Raw genomic sequence first — 25806 nt, 5'->3', positions numbered from 1 at the left:
TGTAAGCTAATACAAATTGAACTGATCAACTCCATAAATGTCCTCATTACTCGTAGCAGTAATGACACAACTCTCCAGCTAACGATGATAAGCTGCTCATCTCATTTACAATAAATTACACACCAGTGCAGCGCTAATACATTACCAGTGGTGCCATTAGATTGGACTGCTGACGTAATACCATTGTGGCCTCTAAACCAGCAACAGATAGCAGAGAGCTGGGAATGATTTTGGCAAGGTTAACAGTCAACCTGTTTTTACAGCCACAAATCAGCTCAATATTCTGCTAACCAGTACCTACCCAGAAATGACACTGTCAGAATTATAATTCTCTAAAGTAAAACAGTTCCACAAAAAGACCAAAGCCCAAACAGACTGACAGTTGGTATAACTGGGGTGCTAGTAAGCTATTCTAACACTGATTAGCTAATTAGACAGCTATCCAAACTAACTAGGTGCAAAGTGTGTTTGAGGTGCCAGATAAGGACTGATGAGATTGAGAGAAGACCCTGTTTTCTGACCCCAGGGTTCGCATACAGCACTCCCTTTTCATTCCTTTGAAATAAAACTATAAAATACTTAATCTGTAGATTACATCTGGCTCACGACCTAATTCAGAGTCCAAGTCCAGTCTGAAGTCAACCGATGGGGCAGGTCCGAGTCGACGAAAGGTTTAGAGCGACTTTTGCCGGAGCCGCCAACTTGAGCTGCCATCTCTGAGTTCCCGTTGAGTACCCCAGCGACCGGAACCTTCCTCAGAGCGGTCACCTGGTCTTACTGACACCGTTTCTCTTTGGCAGGTACCCCAGGGAGTGGCGCTTGGGGACAAGGTTTGTGGTGACTGGAAGAGACAAGAGTCACTTGTGATTAACTGGCAGACACATACACTGTATGGAAAAGATACCTGTACATTCAGTTCCTCATTCAAACGTTTATCATGGAGGGGTGTAAAACGGAAATGCTAGGATATACTGTAGAAGACAAACATGAAAATTCGAAGGCTTCTCCAGTCGTGTGTTATATATATATGTATATCTGCCTGCATATTACTTGGTTTTCCGCATTAAAAGCTCTTAAAAGTTTCTGGATTTAACTTAAATGGCTGCATTTGCACTGTGAGGTATTTTTGTATAAATCTCAGAACATACTGAATCAAATCAACTAATATGGCATTTCATTAAATATCCCAATTATGTCAAGTTCAGCGTCTTCCAGGGTGGCGTTTATTTGCACAGGCTTTGTGACAGAGAAAAGTAGCTATGTAAAGGAAAAGCTTGGTTAAATCTTCTTTTCTGCTGAATGCCACAGCAGCAGGAAAAATGCTGATTATGTCCTATTCCAGCAGTGACAGAGTGACAGCACACAGGAGTCTGGACCACTTACTCCGCAACACAGTCCTTCCCTGCCTGCAGGATGCATCCGTCGGGACTGCACGGGGATGCTTCACGGAAGAAGAGAAATGAGTCAGGAACATGTAATAAAGCAGAATAAGGACCACTGTGTTCTCTGAATACCCCTGCTGTTCTAAGGTGATGAGGGAAGACGGGGTATCTAGTCAAACACATGGGTTTTGTTTTTTTTTGGTGAATTTGAAGTGTACTGGACTATACTATTCTCACTATACTGGAGCTTGAATTGTTTCCCAACTTATGAGTCGCTTTGGATAAAAGCGTCAGCTAAATAAATGTAACATTAATAGACACATTTCAAACCAATCGAAATGAAATTGGTAACTGGGAAGTGCTGGCCAGCTGATGACTGGCCAGCTGAAGAAAGCTACAAGCATCAATGCAAAGGTGACAAGTTCATAAAAACGATGCTTTTTTTCATTCATTTATTTAATATGTTTTCCTCTCACCCTGATCTTCAGTGCACAGAGAGCAAACTCCGTCGACAAGTTCTTTAGCCTCGGCTGCGAGCTGGTAAGCCGGGTCAGGGATGGGAGAGGGTGTGTCCGGGCTGTCCGTGGCCGGGGACGACTTTGTGCTCCTGTAACAGCAGACACACCTCACAATCAGCAACAATGTAAATAAGAAATAATTAAAAGCTCTGAAACCGTCATGTGTCACTCACCCATTTTCGCTTCCAAATAAAGTGGCATTGGTGAGAACCTTGTGGACGTTCTGTTAAAACACACGTTAAGAAAAAAAAACAAAAAACAACCAATGCCAGTGAATGTCAAGTTGTTTAATATTGAGCTTTTTTTTAGTCTGTCACACTCTGTCACAAACTGATTCCTACCTGAGCGAAGCCTAACAGTTTCTTATTGCAGATCTCCAGATGTTTCCTGGTCAGCTCAGACCTCCTCAGCTGACAGTCAATGATGGACAGTCTTCTGTTCAGCTCCATGACATCCTCCTGTTAGAACAACACGTTTTCACACTGACCACTCAACACTAAACAAAAGGGACAGGTGCCTTCTCCAGTATTCATACAGCTTCAGTAACTGCCCTAGGTTTTAGAAAATGGTTTCCTCAACTGTAGCTCATTAGGGTACCTCATCTTGTTCCCTTTCACGTACAACATGCTCTGGAATGACGATAAAAACATCCCTATCCTTTCCTTAAAGAAATTATTTTACATGGTAAGATGTAAGGTTAAAGGTCAGTGGTGGGACAAAGAGAGGTCGTACTTTGGTGGCCTCCAGACCCTTCTGGCTCCTGCTAGCGAGCTGGCTCTTCAGGTCTTTGATCTCGGCCTCCAGGAGCTGGATGACCTCCTCATAGTCTTGCTCCGCACTGTTGGTCTGTCTCTGTACTGCCTCCGCCACCTCCAGTTTAGTCTTCAGTGTCTTGTTCTCCTCCACAGTGGCCGTGGCTTTCTAAAAAAAAACACACACACACACACACACACAAATGCATCCAGGGACCAAGATTAACCAACAGTCTAAACTGTACAGTGAATAGAGAATCTCTCCTAGAACTGAATTCAAAGCAAGGATGTAGTCTGAGAAATGAGTCCATAATTTCATATCATTTTTTGGGAAAAATCAATGTCATGTGTACATGTATATATACACATACAGTTTAGGATGGACTATGTCTGTATCTGAGAATGTGTATGTTTAAAATGGTGGTCCTGACCTCTGCGGTCTTCTGAAGCTCCTCCTCCAGTGCTTTCTTACTGTGTTCTGTGTCTTTCAGTAAAACCTTTGAAAATATTCAAGACAAACACCAGCAAGGCTTGTTAAGTCCCCTTTACAAAGATCTGTAGACTTACAGAGGAGCACACTCAACAAACGTGACACACGCAGTGCATGTAACAGAAGTGCCATGAGAAAATGAAGACTGATCTGTTTATGAACTGTGTTCACCTGCAGTTGTTTCATCTGCTGCTGAAGTTGCTTCACCTCAGTTTGAAACTGTTCCAGTTCTTCACTGCTATAGCTGCATTCTGACTCACAGGTCTGCAACAAGGAGCATCAAACTCAGAGCACAAACAGGGTTTAGTGGGGTTTTTTGGAGGCTTCTTTTTTTTCACTGAGGTGTGTTTACTCTTATCTGTTTACAAGTTACAAAAAGGCAATGTTAAATCCACACGAGGGGATCTGCATTTAGTGATTATACGTGCATTAGTGATTATACGTGCCTATTCAGGACTGAGGTATGAAAAACACATCCCCAGACATAAGGCAAGCAATAGGCAAAGTCTCCAGTGATTGAGGGGTTTTAGGCAGCTTTGATCATTCCCCTCCTGCAGCAGAAAATCCTCTTTACAAAAAAAAAAAAAAAAAAACCCCACGAGAAAATCTCCTCACTTGTTCCATTTCAGAAGTAGCTGAAGTTTCAATGGCAAAAGCCCTAAGGACTCTGGTAGATTCTGAACAAAACAAAAGTTTGGTCTTTATCACGGGAGTGAACTTACGGGAGAGTGAAACGCTGAGGTGTCCATCAAACTAGCTGCTTCGTGGTAGGAGAACATGAAGGGTCCCTGTGCTAGCCCCGCCTCCTCCAGATTGTCTTGGAAAACAGTTCGTGTGGCCTCCACAAAGTCTGCCCACCAACAAGAGGAATATTTAACGGACTTTGAGTATCATTGGATCATATTAATGCAAATACCCAATCTGCTCTTTCCCTTTTTTTTCTGTTAATGAACATTCAGATAAGTTTCATATAAAATTGACTAGATATCCGTAATGATTGTGGATATACCTATTATTTCTGGTGCTATGTGGTCTGATCCTACTGCTGTGTAGACTCAGACTGCTCTGTGGTATTTCCACACTCATCCACAGTAAATTTTAATTAGATTTTTTTTAAGCGCTGCACCCTCGTAAGTAGGTGTAAGTATGAAAACCTTACCCATCTCTCTTTTACATAAGAAAAACCCTATCCAGAACTGTCTTATATGATGAAAAGCATTTTGAGCTGTGTGTTAATGTTACATGTTGTGTGTTACATGTTACACTACCTACTGAACACATTTTTGTAGCCCATGTTACAAAACCCATTGCTGGTCTTCCATATGAAGTACAGTGTGTATATGTGGTGTAACTGACTGCTCACCTCCATATGACACAGTTCCCTGAGAGTCTGTAGTCAGGCTCTGTCTCAGCTTTCTTCGCTTCTCATCAGTGATGTCCAGTCCCAGGTAAGACAGGGCCTAGAATTACCCCAGGATTAGCCTGTTAGATTCACCACTCTAACTATCTCAAACTATCGGAAGAAACCGCATACATGTCAAAAATCTCACATACAGATGTTTGTTCCTAGACTGTACAGTCTTTTGACATTGCAAAGTAACAGTCTTAAAGTCTTGAAATGCATTCAGTTGACTGGTTGAGTGCTTCATTACATATGTACTTGCAGCATTGTGCATTACCATTTTTAATACACACCAGAAGGGGGCAGTATAACAACGAGGGGTCAACGTATTTTAATACAGTCCCTCTGAAACAGAGGTGATCCAATTGTGTCAAAACGTAAGTCTATCAAATATCACACTGATTTTACCACACACACCTATTTAAATACATACACTGCTACTGATTTGGATCTGCGAGATGATATATTTCAGTGAATTTGACTGGTCTCCATAAACTACTGTTAACGAAATGTTGACAAAAATTTTAAAAATTGTAAATCTACCCTCTTCACCACGCAAGACCGAGTAAAGTGTCCGTATTCAACGCCATGTCTGTGTTCAACATTAAAGTGTTCTCTTCCATCAGGTGTAATCTCATTAATCGTCCGGTAGATTAGGGTCACCCAGTGGATCAGTGGGATCAGATTAAATCACAGGAAAACAACGACATTATGACAAAAAAGCATGTCGGGACAGGAGGACGGGCCAAGACTGAAGACAGAGGGGAAATACATGCACCAATACCTCTGTAAACAGCCTGGCCTCACGTGCGTGACTTCACCACTCAATCGCACCACGGACGTCTACAGCATATACTCTGGATTAAGCCTTTAATTGCAGATTAACCCTTTAATTCACTTTATGGCTTCTTTCACCACTTGGTTCCTCTGATCCTATGGCAAGACAGGCTATGCTATGTGCTGGAGAGCAGAAACGCTTCACAGTGGAGTGTAAATCAGGGCGCTTTCTGATAAAGCTTTTGACTGATCTCAGCACAGCGATCTCGGTTCACTCACCAAGTCAAGCTTCTCTGAGCGGAGCCGTATGTGGGGGTCCAGTGAGATCTTGGGTTTGGCCACAGCAGCAGCAGCCCTCTGGGTGGTGGAGGAGGCTGAACGTGACAAAAAAAACAAAAACCCCACAAACATCTGTCTCAATGCTTCAGTCACAAAGGTTTCATTTACACACAAAAAGCAACTGATACAGCTTTTTGTAGGAATGACAGACGTGTTGGGTTCTGAGGTTCTAATGAAGATCTGAGGAAGGGTCTTTTGCTGTGCCATTGGAATTAACAGCATCTGTGTTAAGTGCCTGCTGAGTGCCTCCCTGTGTATTCAGACTACAGATACTGACCAGATATGAACAGCCCTCTCCCATCCTCTTAACATCCCACCTGAGTCACCCATACCCTGCACACACACACACACACACACACACACATACACATTTCTCCTGGGCTGCTGTCTGACATTCATGATTGACAGGGCAGAGTTGTTGTTTTTTTCTTTCTTTTCTTTTGCGTGTAGACTCAGTAGATTGGTCTCAGCAGGGGGTCCCTCTCTCTCACACTCAACTTCAGAGGAGATTTGGCAGGTGGTAGAACAAGCTCACGACACAACAGCACTAAAACAGTAGCAGATTAATGGTGCCATCTAAACGGATGTCTCCACTTTCACCGTGTCCTCTAGCGTGTCATACAGTCAGTCAACACCGCGGCAGAGTGAGGCCCGGGAGACGTGTCCTGCACCACTGTTTACCAAACACACACCACACTGACTGTTACTTTAACATCCAGTTTCCATGCAAACTTACTGCTTATCAGTTTACAGACCATCACACAACTTAATATCCCCCTGCCAGGCCTGCTAAAGCTGATGACCTGTGTCGTCTCTGTGAACACGGGTTACCTCAGGAGAACACTACACGGTCAGACCTGCTCAGTTCAGTTCACTGATCTGAACTTTCATTCAACCCTGACTGAATCAAGAGAATTTATAGAACACGGTTGGCTTTATATTAACAAATAAAGTCAACAATTATATTTTACTGCATAGGCGTTGCCCAGGTGACCAGCTGACCTGTTCACAGCAGCACAAGACTATCAGGTGTTAACAGTCCTCCATGAAAGAGTGGATTATCATTCAAAGAGAGCTACACTTACGCTTTGACTCATACCAGGAAGGTAATGCCACTACCATGGATCCCACAGGCAAAGCCTTGTGTAAACAGACGCCAGTGTGTCCAAACAGAGGCCGGCTTCATGGAATCACGGATGAGACACGTAATGCTTTTAAAATCCCAGACGAGATCATGATCACACGTCACTCCAGATCTCTGCATGAGAGATGTGTCCGTTCACACCAGACTGACTGGAATTACACTATTGTTCCACTAATTGAAGCTGCATGTTATGTAACAAACAGGGTTTGAATCAGTGGAACAGATCTGAGTGATGGGTCAGCTGGTAATTAGCGCCTGTATGTTTGGGCTGATCACATGAATAACCATAAGCGTGTGTTTCTGAAATCCAGGGTTCAAGGTCGAGTCAGACGCCTCTATGTGTCATTCAGATAAACCTCTGATCTACCCTAAGCAGCCACTTTAAAATGACCTGAGATTCAAGCATCCATAACTCTGCAACTGGACTTAGAGGAATAAATTCCATTGAAAAAACCCAACAAACTATAAAGGCTAAAATCTGCACATCCTCTCTTAGGGTCCGCTCACATGAAAGCCTGCTTTGACACAGATAATTGTGTCTCCAAGCCAACATAATATCATCGTATTTCCCTGATATTACCCCATAGCTATAGCGAAACTTAATTGGCTTTCTCCACATGGTTTCTATAGCAACTCACAATCTTGCTTAGTGCATTAAGACAGACCACTCTCCATGCAGTGAATAACATGCCCCTTTACAGTTACTCATTCTTCAGGGAGCGTGACCAAAGTTCTCTCTGGCTACACGCCAGAGATGTCTTCATTTGCGTACGTGTGCTGAGGTTTGAGTCGTTTTAACACCTCAGATACAGACTCAGCCTCTGGATCAACCCTGAGATTATTTACTTTTCGAATAGGTCGCTGATTAAATCCCAAACGCTGTTCATGATTAATCCCGCATCGTTCTCTCGCTCTCCTCTAACCAAACAAATCACTTCTTTGCAAAGTAATCCTGTTTCTCAGCATGTCACTTAAATTTGCATTTGAGGTTGAAGGTGCCGGAAGTCATGTCTTTTTAATGAGCTAGATACCGAGCTTTCAGAGGACACCTTCGGTCTCAGGTATCCTTTCCTCTGCCATGTGCTCTCAGCCAGCATCTGTAAGAGTGTGTCTATCCAGCAGATATAAATAATGTCCAATATAATATAACGTTCAGCAGCTGAAGGAAAATGAGCCGAATTTTCAGACATGCAGTGCATGCTCTGAGTCTGCTTGGTGAGGTAATAATGTACTATGAAAAAACAACTTTTGGGGAGAAACTTTCGGCGAAGATTGGGGTGTTTGGTATGAAAAGTTCTGGGGTGATTTTCTGTAAAGTTCGAAGTACCTGATACATGTATGTCTGGAGGAGAGATCTCTGGGGAAGAGGAAGGCACTGGGGCACGTTCTTCTGGATGGATCTTTGAGGAGAACATTAGAAAACACACACACACACACACACACACACAAAGAGATCAGACACCATTAGACACATGACGCTGTACACGTCTTCTTTGAAAATGCAAGGACGTTTAACTCAAAATTTCACACTGTAATATCAAACTGACGATACTTGTGTCCGTTCAAAGCAGCGGTGACATCGATGAGCAGATGTCTCTCTCACCTCTGGAGATCTGTGAACTTTTAGCCGACTGGAGCTGCAGCCATTCCCAACAGCCTTCTGTACTCCATTGTGTAGAGAGGAACTGTTTGGAAAAGAGCCTTTTCCAGGGATGAAGGCAATCTCCACCACACTCTCTTGGCTTCAAGGGCAGAGATTAAAAAACAAAAAAACAAAAAAAACAATGGACCTCATTCATCATGTTGACAGTGAAAGAGAAATGGTAGGAACAAGAATTGATTAAAACTCATAGTGAGATGCAATAAAGTGAGGGGGTTTCATTAAAGCACCTGAATTTGACTTTATTCAGAAGGCTCCTTGCCTCCTCGTACGTCACCCCTATCAAAGACTCCTTGTTAATGGCGATTAGCTGATCACCCGGTCTCAGCCTGCCGTCCTGCAAGTCACAGAAAAGGAGAGAACAGAGCAGCTTGAGCCCGTGGTGCTGATCCGTTCTCCACTGACAGACGAGGTCCAGTCTGAACAGGCTGCCTCTTTAGCAATACAAACACCTCGCGCATCAGCAGGAATATGACCCTATCGGGTATCACAAAGGATTCCGGCACACTCTGTCAGCTTCCACCAAGCAAAGCCAAGGTAACTGAAACTACAGAGCTGTGTAAACATTACTGTGAAGAAGCTCTCATCCTCAATGGCTCATCCAATCAAAACCCCTCAAGGGGGGAAAATCCCTGGGACACCATAGGGGTATAATGATGATTTCCATAAAAGAGCAGTGAACAGTAAGACATAAGATGGGATAAAAGATAAAAGCGCTGTCTGAGCAATCCCTCATCTTAAACTGAGCCACACACAGCTCCGCCCGCTGTGATACACGGAATACTTTACGGCAGATGAAAACTACATAGAGGTGTGAGGGCTTAGCTGAAGTTTTGAGACCCTGGTTCAGTGATGCACAGTTAAACAGGCTCGAACGGAAAACACAAGGCGGATCGGGTGACTGACGTCCCTGCAGGTGAAAGGTTCGGATCTTTCCTCCTCTCTGCCCTGTTCCTCCGGCTCATGTTCCGGCTGGTGCCCTGTACCGGGTCCCTGGGGCCTGACCCATGCAGATTGTTTCCAAACTGCGGGAGCCTCAGTCAAGCATGTATTCTGCAGTCACAGCACCCTTACACAGGCCAGGGGTACAGCCGGCCTCCCTGCCTCCCATGGCTCTCCTCACTACTCCTCAGTCTTCATTACCAGGCAGTGGTTAGCGCACAGCAGCGACAAAAAAAAACAATGCATGCCAGATGTCTTGACCCTCAGACAGATTAAGGAGTTCAGAGAGCACTCACCAGCTTAAAACAGAACATTTTCCACTGTTTGGAGCCAATGCATGGGGATCTTGGCCCCTTTAAGGAATTAGCCTTTCCGTTAAAGACTGACCCCCCTCTGGGTTAAAGAGCTAGCTTGTTGCTAAATACGTTGAAGCTTAATGATAGTGTTTTCCAGAGTCTTTTCACACATTAGGACTCTAAGTTTAAACTTTGATCCCAGATTGACTCGCTACTCTGCCACATTTTCAGTTAAGCTTTTGTGTTTTTGAATCTCTCTCTTCATCTGACGCAACATTAACTACACTTCAGTAATCTGTGGGTTGTAATCTGTCTTTACCTGCCTCACTCTCCATTCACACCTGACTTCGGGTTTCTCAGTGAGACACTCACCCTGTGGCAGTCTCCTCCAGACAGGATCTCCTGGATGTAAACTGCTGGACCGTCAGGTCTGTTGGAACCTCCCCCTATGGTGATGCCCAAACTGCAGGAACGAGCCACTGAGATCAGCTGAATGACCCCCTCCCCTGGGTGACTGTGATAAGAGAGCAGTTTAGGTTTAGCAGTTTAGGTTTAGGCACCTATAGGTTGATCTAAGGTTATCAGACATTACTGACACATACATTCCTACAGAGCTGATGAGAGTGAGCATGGTGTTCAGGTCTGTGCTGCTGTGTTGAGTGGCAGTGCAGTGTTGAGGTGAGTGTTTGATAAGTGGCAGTGCAGTAATAGATGAGTGTTTGATGAGTGGAAGTCCAGTGTTGGGGTGAGTGTTTGGTACCTGAGGGAGCGCAGTAGGCTGCCTGTGTTGGTGTATGTGCTCTGAGAGCCAGCAGGACTGAGGAGCAGTGGACTCTGAGACCTGGATGAGGACCCCGATGACGTGCTGTCTAAGTATCTGCCTGCTTTTGGAAGATAATGCATGAATCATCAAAAAACAGTTACACATCACAAGAGGAAAATTACACATAATATAACATTTCCATTCTTTTTTTTCACATAACAGTAACTATGATAATCACATGTTTGGCATTACATTGTTGTGTGGGATCAAATATGCAAAAACTACATCACTGCTGAAAACTTCAGTTCTGTTAGTGGGTGCAGACAACTGCTGTAATATTTGTATGAACTGAATGACTCCCGAAAACAGTGTGATTAAGAGAACACAGCCAAGTCTGCCACAGAACTGGTCTGGCTGAATGAGTATTTCTGTAAACCTGTCACCAGAGAAATCCAGAATTATTACCTTTGCTCCACCAAATCAACAAATACTCAGCCCCACATGCTGTCCACCCTGTCCAGACAACACCACTTCAATTTCAAAAAAATGTATTTCTGACAGGAGGTCAGTACCATTAATCTGGTCTAATCTGTGAGGACCACACGCTATGATGACCACTGCAGGACCATTTGAGGCAAAATTATGAAAATATTTTGATTCCTTCAAAATTCCTTCCTTCAAAATTAGACTCATAGTATCCTGTTTGTATCAACAGCTTATTTAAATATCCAAGAGTAAAAGGGAGAAAAGATGGCAGAATGCACAGAATGGATTATTTACACATCAACCATATACAGTGTATTACCACAATATGTCTTCTATGACACTGTCATGTTCCACGTGAAAATGTTCCACAGTGATCACACACTGCAAGTATGACTGTGTTGACAATGGTCTGACTAAACAATTTACAATCAGACAATAACCAGCTGACCCTCAGTTACCCTGAACACTACACATACCACTGAGTATTACACATACCACTGAACATCACACACACCTCTGAACATTACACACACACCTGGACATCACATATACCACAGTGCCACTGTAAGACTAAAAAAAAAACCAGGATTTCAAAAGACATTTCTGCTACAGTTCACTTTTAAATATAAAAAAAGCCCAGGAGAACTCTACCTTGTCTGAACTCGTCAGTGAAACACAGCAGGACTTAGATTCAAACGGCAGTTACATCATTAGAAGAGTCTATACTGAGGCGTGAGTGCAGTAGGCAAAGACCTGGGACTCTATGCATTCTGACTGTGTGATCTCCGCTCTTAAACGCGTCTGCCAGTGCAGTGTCTTACCCCCGGCACAAACAGATGTTCGCAATTGCATAATGGACAAGGCGGCTGTCATAAGCCATTTTCAAAGGCCGGTTTATTTCGCCTCTCAACTTTAAAGGATTACGGACTTAAGTCTTTAGTGTACAAACACATTTCATGTCATAAAATGGGTGCTGACAGTGGAATACCCAGTTTGTGGGTGCACGATATGTGTTCACTATTCACTATAACTTTAGTCCAATGGTAACCAGTATCACAGTCGCATCATCCATTCTAATCACACCAGTAACTCAGGCAATATCACGATTCATGAACTGTAAGTGAACCGGCCTGAGTCAAAAATCCACTGAGTGACCTTGGTCCTGTATTCAAATGCCTCCTGTCATCCTAGTGTTCTCTGATAAATGTGCGTCATGTGGGGTGAGTCTGGTCTGATGGGGAGCAGTGGAAGGCAGCAGTAGGGAAGGTCCAGGGAACAGAGACTGTACCATTCTGAATGGGAGAGACCGTACCATTCTGAATGGGAGAGACCGTACCATTCTGAATGGGAGAATTCCTTGTGGAACCTGTGCTGCCGCTGGAGCCGTATTTTTCAAGCAGTTCTGCAAATTCCCTCCTGTGTACGAAGAGAAAAGCAAACAAGTGAGTAAAACGAGAACAAGCCAAGCATGAGTAAATTAAAAAAAAAAAAAAAGTCAGACAATGACATTACACAGCAGCACAGTATCTCTGGATATTGAAATGACATAACACTTAAAATCTCCTACTATTAACTTGATTTGCCCTCCAAAAAACTATTACACAAGCCAATTCCTTCAGGGCAAAGGGAGTGTGCTGTTCAGCAGTGTTTCCTGAGGGCTAAATATAGAGACTGAGAGGGAACTGAAAAAACAGCCATGAAAAAAACATCTCTCTGAAAACTAAATCTTGGTTTTAATGTCTTTTTATATAAATTGTTTGATGTACATACATATTTGTGTGTGTGTGTGTGTGTGTGTGTGTGTGTGTGTGTGTGTGTGTGTGTGTGTGTGGATGTGTCTGAAATCTTCACACACCAAAAATGTAGTCAAATCAAAAAGAGGTTGGTTTAAGATGTTTTATCGTGTGAATATCACCCCTGTAATCCAGTCATGTAACCACTTTTCGGTTTGATCAAAGTAAAGGAAATGATTTATACCACTTGAAAACAAAATATTAATTTGGTTGCTTGTTATCACATGACACCTTTTTTGGGGCAAAAGTAGAAATGATTCATTATTGTATGTGATGTGATGTCTTTGAAGTGTACAACTGTCTTACACACACAAAGAAACTGTGTTTAGCCGTGTTTTTTTGTTGAGCAGTTTGATGACAATAGGCTGACTGCTCCTATGTCATAACTCTCTCTCCCAGTCTCCATCTCCCCCGACACTCTGCGACTCTCAGGTATGGGTCAGTAAACCCCTTTTTCCTGCCTCAGTGCTCCCCTGCAGAGGTGCCTGGGAAACCCCTGTCTGTACTGTCACATGATGCTGCCCATTGATGACTCCACCTGATTTGAATTAAGCTGATCTGCTGTCACTGTAAACACGACGCTGTGAGCCAGCGTATCAATTAACAGGCAACTTAACACGTTCGTTTCAGGCCACACTCAGCCCTTTCCACTGTCATCAACAGAAGAGGGAAGCGTTTTTTTCATTCTCTTACTTTTCTTTTCTTTTCATTTAAAGAGGGTAATCTATCGGGATTATGACCTAGTAGGTCGGACAAGGTCGTTAAGCAGTGCGGTGTCAGGGTAGGGGTCTAAGGGGGGTTTTGTCAGTTTGTCAGCGTTGTGGTGTAGTCAAGTGTGTCCTCACACAGAAACGTTGTTTAGTCATAAATATCCAAGCAGAGCTCCAGGGTGTTTACCAACGGCTACAGCTGGTGGAGTGCAGCGCACAGTGACCTGCGCATGCACACACACACACACACTCACACACACACACGCACACTCACACACACACAGAGGCATAATCCCCTGAGCAGGCATTGGTTAAGGCCAGAATGCAGATTAAAGCATGGAGCTCATCTCATCACGGTCCTGGCTTAACCTTCCCCACAGTCTGCTCTCTCTTTCCCTCTCTCTCTCTCCTCTCTTTCTCTCGCTCTCTCTCTCCCTCTCTCTCTCTCTCTCTCTCTCACTCTCTGTCTCTCTCTCTCTCTCTCTCTCCTCTCTGTCTTTCCCTCTCTCTCTCTCTCTCTCTCTCTCCCTCTCTCTCTCTCTCTCACTCTCTGTCTCTCTCTCTCTCTCTGTCTCTCCCTCTCTCTCTTTCTCTCTCTCTCTCTCTCTCTGTCTCTCTCTCTCTCTCTCTCTGTCTCGCACTCTCTCTCTCTCTCAGTGTGATGTAAAGAAACCTCTTCCTTCATTCATTTTATTTATGTCCTGCTTTGTGACTGTGTCTCCAGCTGAGCTGTGAGCTGTGCTGAGTGTCAAATTCTGCCTGTACAGAGTGGAGTGTGTTGTGTGTTTAGATCAGGACGGGCCAGCTCACAGTGCACACACAGCTCACAGTGGATCACACCATAGGACTGTGGGATTCACAGTGCCACATGGAACAGTAGAGACATTTACCTATACATATGTCAGGGGTTGAAGTGTGTGTCCTACTAACCACACAGAGCCTGTTACCACTGTCCTATGGCTGGAGACTTTCATCTGGACAATGCCACTTATACATCAGAGTGTGTGTCAGCATACAACATAATAAAGCTATTTTACATTCATTTCAAAGCTTTAAAAGCTTTCTCTATGCAAACAGAAAAACCCAGCATAATACAAAAACAGCACATTACACATTATAAGTAACACATTCCAGTGTTTGAATGCACTTTTGCAGAAGTGAGTCTACAGCAGCTTTACATCCCAGTTAGAAAAGACACATTGTACCGAATGAGCTCTGGAGAGTGAAAAGGTCTATAGTGTGGCTGTGGACATTTTTTCTGCTTTTCATTGACAGGGACAGAGAGAGAAAGAGAGACAGAGATAGAGAGAGAGAGAGAGAGAGAGAGAGAGTGGGGGGGTGGGTGGGGGAGGCAGTATGGAAGCCCTGCAGGGTGATCGGTTGGGCTCTTTCTCCCAAAACCAGAGCAGAGCTTTCAGTGGCCTCTTTGAAGAGACAGCCAAGGAGCCAACACCAACTGCCAATACCCAGTCAGATCTAGTTTACTGACAAAATTATTCATCCCCCTCTAAATAATTTACTGAGCACGTTTGGAGGATCAGACGGTAGGAAGAGCGAGATGGAGGTCAGGAATCCGTGCATGGCTTAAGTGTTTAAAGAGAGAAAACAGCGGGGAGCACTTAAGGAAATGCCTACACCTTGCACAGCCAGTGCCTGGGCACTGCTGGAGGGAAGCGGCAGCGTGTACGGTGTGCTATAACATTACTGGGATCTTCACACACAGGCAGAGGACTATTTGGTTGAAGGAGTTGTGACAACTGTTAGGAACATGCTAATCGTGTTCTTTGTTTCGTTTGATTTGGCCTCTCCAGCTGTGTCTTTTCAGATTGATTGACACTTGTCAAACAGTAGTCCAGTCTGTGATGATAAACTGAGAAACTCATTGATTTGCAGCGTGCATTAACAGCATGTAAGTTGGCTTACGGAAGCCAAACTTTTTGAGGTGCAGGGCAAAAATCAAACACAGCGTAAGCGGTCCACTTGAGCCATGCTCTATAGATTACACAGTTTTCTTTGTCACCTCTACAGAGACAATGTCCTTGCCCCCTCTCATCCCCTGCTTTATAACCACGGATCAGGCTTACCTGGCCTCCTCATCCCTGGCTATAAGAAGACGCATATGATTGGTCGAAGATGCAGTCCTTAGAACGTCCACAGCCCTATAGGCAAATAGCAAACACATACATACTGAGGGCAGATCAGGACAGAAATACTATGCAAACAGGATGTGACTGATATGTATGTATATACAGATAGATAGATAGATAGATAGATAGATAGATAGATAGATAGATAGATAGATAGATAGATAGATAGATAGATAGACAGATAGATAGATAAGTCATGCACAGACAGACATGCAGAGAGATTAAGTGACAGATAAAGAGAGAGGGTACCTTTCGCTTGTAACTCCGATCAGACTTTCCCCATTCACCTCCAAGATCTGGTCTCCAGGCTGTAGGTGCCCTAAATAAAATGATGGCGAGAATCAAAATTTCAAACTAAAATAAAGAAATAACTGACATTCAGAGTAAAGAAACAGGGCGCTCATTTGATGAGCGTGCAGGATAAGCTTGGGGAGACCATCGGGTCTGAAAGACAGGGTATCTCAGGACAGCGCTGATAAAACCACTGATTCCTCAAGCCGACTATTTACATACATTCTCCCTAAACTTCTGTCAACCTCCAGACAGGATTTGAACTCCAATTGGATTAAACCACCTCTATGTTGCTATGTAATAAATAGTTACTTTACATCAGAGAACAGAAACAGATTAAACGGTATAATTTCCTTATGTCACCTCGTTTTGGCTTACCATGCTGTTATTTAACAGACAACCAGCATAAAGTCTTCACACATTTTGTGAGTCACATGACAGGGTTATGAAAAGCGTTCAGGAGTGACACCAGCCTGTTTGAGGACAATGCTGGATCTGGGTCAGCGTTACCTTTATCTCAACACTCTGACATTGTTCCTTATTTCACTTCACAAGAGGCATCCTGTCATTTAACATCTCATCACTGAAACTTCAGTCACACACTCAGGGGAGGGGGAAGCAGGACTGCCTCTGACTGTACACCAGTGACTGTTAACTCTGTCCTCTAGGAGAATGGACAGACACCAGTGACTGTAAACTCTGTCCTCTATGAGAATGGACAGACACCAGTGACTGTTAACTCTGTCCTCTATGAGAATGGACAGATACCAGTGACTGTTAACTCTGTCCTCTTTGAGAATGGACAGACACCAGTAACTGTAAACTCTGTCCTCTATGAGAATGGACAGATACCAGTAACTGTAAACTCTGTCCTCTGTGAGAATGGACAGACACCAGTAACTGTAAACTCTGTCCTCTATGAGAATGGACAGATACCAGTGACTGTAAACTCTGTCCTCTATGAGAATGGACAGATACCAGTAACTGTAAACTCTGTCCTCATTGGGAATGGACAGATACCAGTGACTGTAAACTCTGTCCTCATTGGGAATGGACAGACACCAGTGACTGTTAACACTGACCTCACACTGTTCAGTCCAAAGGTATCTCATCCTTTAAAGACATGATTAATGGACCCAACATAAAGACACGGTTCATGGACCCAACATAATCATTTCAAAAAGTCTTTTCTTGCTCTTCCGTCAGTTTGGCCATGTTCACTTCTAATGAGCTCTTAGCTGTTTGCATTAAACAGCCCTTTAAATCAGTGATCTATATTTAGCAGCTTATTTCCCCCTAACTAAACATTTAATAGCCATTTTATAGTGAAGGATTTCATAATTAGATTTGCCATATTCTCTTTTGACCAGTTACTCAGGACAATCAGACTAGCGTAGCAGCAGCCTGCCGTGCCTGAAGGACCAAAACAAAGAACCCAGCAGCTGCACTGAGCATGCTCACATCTGAAGCGTGTTTGGCTTGTGTAATGAGAGAAACAGAAAGAGAGAGAGGGAGAGAGAGGGAGAGAGAGAGAGAGAGAGAGAGGCTAATGCCTGCCAGTCATAGGCATTAACAGTAAGCAGGAGAATGATACAAACTCCATTCCCTGCTCATCACACGTGACTGTCTAAAACAGTGACTGTCTAAAACAGAGGTGCTGCTCTTCACTACAATGTTCCACTGCACTCTGGGTTTGTTTGTTTTGTTGTTGCTGTTATTTGTTTGTTTGTTTGTTTGTTCGTTTGTTTTCTGTAATTTGTAACATATTATTCAATTACTGTGTTTTCTAACAGCATATAACAGAGAGCATGTTCATACAGAAACACGTGTAAAATATTATTCACTAGGTTAATCTGCTCCGAAATCAGAAAATGTCACCCAGTTTTTGGAAATGCCTTCTTTCACAGTAATAGGATTGGTGGTCTTTGTTCATTAGTAAATGCTGTGCAGAACGATGAGGGTCAAAGCAATTTAATTAAACTGGTCTGAGACCTGTTTGTTCCTCACTGTGCTTAACAGAGGCTGTCAAGTCTGAAATCCCTTTAGAAAGGAATGAGGTGACAAAGAATATCTAAACCCTCTCAACTAAACAAATGTCATTTTTAACAATACCGTTGACATGACCAAAAAAAGATTCTGTCTAAATGGGCATTATTCACAAAATATTGATGACGAAAACCATCATTATGAATTACTATCATCATATGATTATGCGTTTTCAGTCCAGTGTCATCTAATTATCACAAATCACAATAACAATACAGTGAAAGAACCAATGGACATGTTTATAAAATAAAGCTTCTGGAAATCTCTTACCATCAATCGAAGCAAGGCCACCAGGTAAGATCCTTTTGACATACACTCCAAACTCTTCTCCAGTTAATTCTTTTACACCACCAATCACTTTAATTCCTAAAAACACAAACAAACAAACAAACAAACAAACAAACAAACAAACAATGATGAAACAGAACTGAAATGCAAGCTGACCTCTGGAGGATACGCACGCATATCCATAATCATTCAGGGCCTTTTTTTGGTCTCTGTGCTTTCTCTCACTATCGCCCATCGTCAACAGTCACCTAACCAGCTGAGCAGAGGTCAGTTCCTCCGTATTCACAGAGGCTGGAAAACACGGGCTCTGTCTGCATTATGCTGTCAAGGTCAACTCCTCCAGATTACTGACGAGTTCATTAAAGGTGTCAGAAGTCATTGATTTTTGTATACAATAGCAAGGCAACGGTACAGTCCCTTCACGCTGTTCTGAGCAGTGCTGATGGGAACAGCAGGAGTCAGAGAATGGCAGCGGTCAGCACTGCAGAATGGACAGTAGTCTACAGCACACGCCCCGATACTGGCCGACACGGTGTTTCGTCATTAATATAGTGTTTTCATTTCACGGCTATTCAAAACCTTATACAATTAAACGACCACTAAAACTCTGCCTTGCTTAGATATCACCTGGCAAATTTACCTGAGGGCTCTGGTTTAAATGACAAGCCACTCTGTCTGGCTGTGCTTGGTCTGCTGGAGTGGAGGGGCCAGTGGAGGGTCTGCTGTGTGTATGTGTGTGTGGTCCCATTTGCAACTTATCTCCAAGCAAAGATAATTAAGGCCATAAACAGCTTATGTGCTCAGTGACACAACTCAACACAACTCTTCAGGATGTGTGTGTTTAGGGCCGGTGTGTCTGAGTCTCCCCTCTAAAGTGGAACAGCTGGTAATCTTAGCTCTCAGAACACCCAGCACACAAAGTCTGGAAAGGGAGCGTCACCACTGAGATAAAGGAGACCACCCCGTGCAGTGGTTGAGTTCTTACCAGCCTAAAATGAGTTGATAGGATTTCAGTGGTGCAGAGCCACCAGCAGGCTGCAAAGCCGTGAGTCTCCCTGGTAACACGGTGATCCTTCCTGTACGCTGTAAGCATACTGGTCCTCCGCGCATTACCACATAGGGCTCTGGGAAGCTAAAATCGCCCACGTAGTCACAGTACAGACGGAGAGGGATAGCTGTGACACTTGCTGGAGTGATCCAAAATCAATGCACCTCCACCCTGCTCCGAAACAACAGGTGCTGCTGACATTGGCAATTTGAGAAAGCCCTTAATGGGATCATTCCTGCATCCACCAACGGAGGAGTATTCATTTGATGAAGAGCACCATAACAGCGGGCAGCGGACATGGTTGGCGGGGCTGGTGACACAACAGACCAGTGAGACGACGGCACTGCTTTCTTTGGGGAAACCCAGGCAGGAAGTGTGAGTGTGGTGGAGAAAGGTGCAGAACGTCCGTAATCTCATCAGAGCGAAGAGCGACTTTTAAAGACCAATACGTTGCCACTTCAGGCCGCTGTGCCACCCAGAATGCCTTGCTTCTCCAGTGTCTCACCACACACAATTTCTGCTGGTCACAACTTAGAACAGGAATCTGTAAAATACTACTCAACTGTAGAAAGACACCATCAGACCCCTTCCTTGCCTGGCCATGGTCATCTGCGAAATCTCCAGTGCTCCCAGTGGCTCTGCCAGTGTGGAGCGGGTAGGACTCCTCCAGTAGGACTTCCCTGGCTCTACCGTTTGGAGCTAAATTACTTTTTAGGCTACAGCTGAATAGCCTAAAATGCTTGGGCAACTGAATAAACTTCATATCTGAACAATCTGAATTTAATTTTAACTTTAATTCTAACAACACTTTGGCTAGTTCCTGCGCACTGTTGCAGGTTTATGGGGCTTGGTTGAATGACAGAAGGTTTCTGAAGCAGCCCACGTCACTAAACAAAGTTCATTGTCAAAAAAGATCTTATTACGAGACTAACCAACTCACGCAGGTGATGTCAAACACAGGTAAAGATGCTTCTGAGAAAACACGTTGTTAGTGTTTGGAGTTGCACGTTGGAGCAGAATCGAAGGGCGCGCAGTTTTTTCTCCGAGCGAGAGTGTTACTGGAGCAGAGCGAGGACTTGGCTGCGGAGTGGTGGAGCCGTGAATGGAGCGGAGAACACTGAGCAGAGCTTCACCTCACTAAGCCCCACTCACATGCCCTGAACCCAGGCCCGACTGTTGGGGGTCATAGCCAGTCTCTGGCCGTCCAGCGATGAGGCGTTTGTACTGTCAGGCTGATCTGACCGTGTTAAACAGAGAAACCCGCTTGCATTGTGAGGACTGTGCTCCTTCATTGCCCTTATTAGTTAATGATTTCACAGTGTGAAAACCCCAAATAATGACCCTGAACCACTGAACTAATCCTCCCTTTATTCCCATTTATTCACTGAACTCTCCAAAAAACAATCTAGCATATGGGCCAACCTGCAGAGAAAATACTGAAACAATAGTCTTCAGGTTTATTTTCATTCCAACGGTTTTCATTTAAAAAAAAAATGCATGAAGGCCAGAGAAGCGACTCTCTGAGTGAAGCAGTGAATGCACAGCGTGTGGCAGGGGCTCTTGTTATTTGTAAATATGAAGCAGAGTTTAGTGTGATGAGGATCGTGTGAGCTGGACGGTAAAGAGGACAGGTTTAAGGGGCTTAGCGCTCACTCTCAATGCTGCTTTTGATGTACTGTATGGAAAAAGAGCAAGCTAGGGTAAAAATACAACAGAGATTGTGTGTGTGTGCATGCATGTGTGTGTGTGTGTGTGTGTGTGTGTGTCTACTTTTCTGTCTGTGTGGGCGAGGATTGAAAGACAGGAAAACAACTGCAGTGGGGTTTTTTTGTTGTGTTGAGTACTGAGAGATTCTCTGTGGTTAATTCCCTTAGAGACGACATAGTCCAGGGTGTGTGTTGTACCATAGCCCTTCTGCATCTCATCTCCTTTCTGACAACCAATATAATACAAATCCTTCATTAAGTCTCCAGTTCTGGACTCAACTCATATTAAAATACAACCTAGTGTAGCATAGCAGCTCAGCATCTTAGAGACTGTGATAATTATGGTGAACTGCAGCATGTAAAGGGCAATGGCTGCTCTTTAAAACACACTGAAATAAGAAACTCACCTAATCCATTCTCACAGTCGGTGAATTCCATGGAATGTACAGCTCGATCTACTCCATACGGACCCATCAGTGTCCTATGGATAGTGAAGAAAGGAGGGAGAGAGAGAGAGAGAGAGGAAGAAGAAGAAGAAGAAAAGCATTTAGAATTTGCCTCACCGTGTTCTGTTTGTTGTGCCTTGTGAATGCAGACCAGATAAGCAGCATATTGTTGTGATGCATATAATGTCTTGTAACGAACATGTTACAGAAATACGATGGTCACTGCAAAAAGAAGTACTGTAGCAATAAGAGAGAGAATGCAGTGTGTGTGCATGTGTTTCAGATACAGCCCTTCAGAATGAAACTACACCACTGACAGGGATATGTTAAGCACCTGGGGCATTAACGGAACAGGTCTGCCATCGTACAGAGTGTGCAGCCCTGTTCACTTAGACTGAGCTAGAGGGAACGTGAAGGACAAACATGTTACTAGTGTGAGCTGTGTGAATAGTTTGGAACAGTCCAAACAGACTGGAACAGTCAAAACATTCTAGAACAGTCTGGAACAGTCTGAACAGTCTGGAATAGTGAACAGTACACATGCATTATCCATGTAGCATCATTATCTTCCATGTGAGAGGAATCCATTTCGTTTATGAGTATAGGCTAAATCAGCCATAATTTGCTAACTGAAGCTTTTTTTTTAACATTTTCAACTTGATGAAAAAGATAGGGTAGAGATTTTGTGCAGGCTGTTTGCACTGACTGTGCACACAGACAGTGATAACATGCACTCTATTCCCACTCATGAACAGGGCACTGTTCATCTACATATGATCACAAAACTGGCTCAGGGAAAAAACGAGAAAAAAATGGCATAAGTGACTTTTCAGACAAAAGCACCGAGACTCTGTTTCTCTTTCCCATGAGTGACCAATATGAATAATTCAATGTGAGTGGTCAGGAGTGGGCCCTTACATGAAATTCCTGTCCTTCAGTCATATAAGCAACATGAATTTCAACAAGAGAGAATGACTTTGCTGATTTTGTTATTACATATAGATTCATAATTAAGCCCTGGATTTACATAGACCAGTGAAGTTATCAAAGTGCTTACTGGCTCTCCTATTTCTTTCATAAACAGATAAAATTCCACACTTCCATGACAGAGACCAGCATTTCTATAACTGATTTAACATGAAAACATTTTTCCACTGACATCTCTCACTTTAAGATCTAAACAATGTTTTCAAATACAGTTTGAAGCGATCCCGATTTTGTTTAGGAAGATCTTTAGAACAATTGCAGTGTGGATTCTACATGATGGGCTTACTACTTAAAGAAGTCATCTAGATCTTGTTCAAACAAATTTAAATATCTTTAAGAAATGTGTGTGTTATTAGTCACGTAATGTCATCTAATTCAGAATTAAAATGCTGCAAAAGTCCAGCTAGAAGTTCCTGACAATGGTGCAGGACCATAAATTCAGTGTCAAGCAATATACCTTTACAATAGAGCCATTCACAATAAAGCCATTCACAATAAACCCATTATTTATTTACAGTCTTGATGAAATAATATGCCAGTTATAATACACTGCATTCCCTGTATTTTGGTCTTTTCCTTCTGTGCAGAAAGCCAGCTGTCCATGGCCCTAAAGTCTGATTGAGCCCCGAGCCTGTTTTAATTTGAGACTTCCTCTTAGGACAAAATCCCAGTTTTCCTCCCCAAATAAATAAATTAGTCCAAGCATATTAGGCAAGAGTTACATAATAAACAGCGACCAAATCCTCACAAAACTACTCAAAATTTTCTGCTATAAAAGAGGACCGGGCACATAGAAAAATGTATTAGGGAATCACATGGATAAATCTGCTACACAAACACCCCATCTGATGTAGGGGATCTACCTGAAATAAAAACAACAAATAACCATGTGTCACCACGGCGGCCAGCCACCAGGCTTATCGCTCAAAATCTCTTGAAGGATAGCCCATGGATACATGCTCTCCAAATTATCTAAACTTAATGAAATCATATTCGCCTCGTGGACTCAGTCTGTGCAACGAAATCTTATGGACAAAATGCATTCTCACAAAAACATTTAATTTAAGTTGTTAAATGCAAACACGTGTCCGAAGTGGGCCATTTCAAAGTAACCTGCACTTTTGCGCCACGACGCAGAGCTCAGGTGCAAAGTTTAAGAGCGTTTATAACGTCTGATATTTTAAAATAAATATACAAGAGAAAGTCTAGTTGTTACTGAAACTAAAAGGCTCTTAAGAAGACATCCGAATGCCTATTCTGACGTATAGTGCGAGATCCGCTCGACGTGCGCTTAAACGCGCTACACACGAATTCGCGCTGTCTAGTAACGCCGTTAAAATCCGCCGAGTATTAATCTGTAAAGTCTCAATCTGAAACAAACGACACAGCATTTACCTGCTTATCATGACAGCTCCTTTATACATCACAGAGAACGTAGGCATTTTGAGGAAAAGTCTGAGCATCCAGCGATGATGACAATATACCCATTCCACCCGTCCTCAAAGCCGTATGGAGGTCCTCCCTAGCGCGAGCCACATGATCCACTGCTACAGCCCTCTAATTCCATTCGCAGTTAACCGATCATCCCAAACATCACTAACTTCGCCGACAGATTAAATCTTATGCAATATGCACCAAAACTAAGAGTGCAGTGTTCTCAAAAATGTAATATTTTTGTGTCATATGGTCATTGTTAATATTGAACGACCGATTTACCATTCGCCGGTGCGCAACATCCATGGATTTCACGTTTTAAAGAAAAGCCACTGATACAGTAGACCTGTGGATTGGCTGGAGACATTGCTCGTTAAAACATGAAAACGCATGGCACTCCGTGTCACTTCCAGGGGATCGGAACAGGCCTGCCTCCCGTTAAAGAAGATATGGATTGAGTGAAATCTTGCTATTCTGCAATTTTATGGTTTTCATTGTTTGTTTGTTTGTTTTTTGAAGATCTGAAAAATCATCTGACTTCACAAAATTAATCAAAATATCCTCATATAACAGATAATATGTCAATACACCATAATAATACACCACACTAAACAGTGTAACTGTAAAAATACTATATAAAAGACAATATGACTTAAACACTTAATTAAACAGTTTAGTGAATGCACAGAGAGACACACTTTTTTTCTCTCTTTTTTCCAAAAAATATTCACAGGGAGCTTTCATGGATGAAATCACACACATACAAAAAAAATGTAAAGTTAGAAAAAAAAAAACCAACAATAAACTGCACTTATACAATACTGGGAATCCAAAGCTCTATCCATCCCTGAGGGAAACATATTTAATCTTTTAAACCATTTGCTGTTTCCATTTTAAGACGCAGGCATTGTCTGTTACTGTCCTTTCTAAATAAGTCAAAACACATCTCCATATCACAACACTGTGACTGGGTACTTTCAAAGCCATTTCTGAGATAAAATTCTATCATATGTAGATTACAGGACTGAGTAAGCAAGCAAAGACTGGGGGCTTTCTGACAGTGTTTATTCTAACCAAACACAGAGTCCTGTTTAAGAACCAGAACATATGCAGACAATGACTTCGGATAGTGTTAAAGGGAGATGGAGGATGGAGAATTTGAGATGCACAGTGCTTGGGACCTGTCTGCATTAATGCTGTATGTGTGCCTGTTCAAAGGAATTACAGTCATTTCATGCTAAACAGATACTGCCGCTGAGGCCCCGGACAGAGCCAGACTAGACTAGACTGACACACTGTCTTAAATACACTGTCATTGAGTGATGTCTTGCTGTCACTAAAGTGGACACATGTCCTCTGACTAATGGCCCACTTTTAATGCTGACTTGAGTTCTCATCCAGCACAACCTAAAACTGACCTACGCCTTTCTGAACTGCTCCATATATCTGGTGGTGCGTCTAGCAGTGGAAAACCCAAAGATATGTAGATGCTCGTTAGCGTGCTGTTTGAGTGTTAGCTCAAAACAGAGATCTTCATATTTTGTGAATTCTCAGCTCATTGTTGCATTTAGAGGTTCAAACTTATAAACACTTGTAAAGATTTTGTGTCACAACCTTGTATTTGCAGTTTCCTTCCTCAAAACATATAAGGGCAGCTAAAACAAAAGAAGCAAACGTTAGCTTATTTATGCAAACTGTTGGGAGATAAATACAAAGAAGATCTCATCTGTGACACCTTTCATTTTCTCCTCCCACCTGTGCCTCCATTCAGCGTTCAGCATCGCCGGTCTACTGAACCTAAGCCTCGCCGCTCTACTGAACGTCAGCACCGCCGCTCTACTGAACGTCAGCATCGCCAGTCTGCTGAATGTCAGCATCGCCGGTCTGCTGAACCTAAGCCTCGCCGCTCTACTGAACGTCAGCATCGCCACTCTACTGAACGTCTGCCTCGCCGCTCTA

The 25806-nt window shown here is 43.1% G+C and overlaps 1 protein-coding gene across 1 annotated transcript; it reads right to left on the bottom strand.

Moving 5' to 3' along the window:
- Positions 1–1379: 1379 nt before the first annotated feature.
- LOC115826093 (syntaxin-binding protein 4) lies at positions 1380–23855 on the bottom strand. The gene is made up of 21 exons (XM_030789770.1): positions 23809–23855; positions 21388–21461; positions 18209–18304; positions 15851–15920; positions 15539–15613; positions 12288–12367; positions 10463–10586; positions 10075–10216; positions 8695–8801; positions 8408–8546; positions 8132–8204; positions 5601–5695; positions 4506–4602; positions 3865–3992; positions 3314–3406; positions 3084–3149; positions 2633–2821; positions 2242–2358; positions 2074–2123; positions 1859–1989; positions 1380–1441 (listed from the first exon to the last, which is right to left on the bottom strand). The coding sequence occupies exons 1-21, from the start codon at positions 23853–23855 to the stop codon at positions 1380–1382; spliced, it is 2055 nt and encodes a 684-aa protein (XP_030645630.1).
- Positions 23856–25806: the final 1951 nt, after the last annotated feature.

This window comes from Chanos chanos, chromosome 13, assembly GCF_902362185.1.
Source record: "Chanos chanos chromosome 13, fChaCha1.1, whole genome shotgun sequence".
Lineage (NCBI taxonomy): Eukaryota > Metazoa > Chordata > Actinopteri > Gonorynchiformes > Chanidae > Chanos > Chanos chanos.
This window is presented reverse-complemented; position numbering and strand designations above follow the sequence as displayed.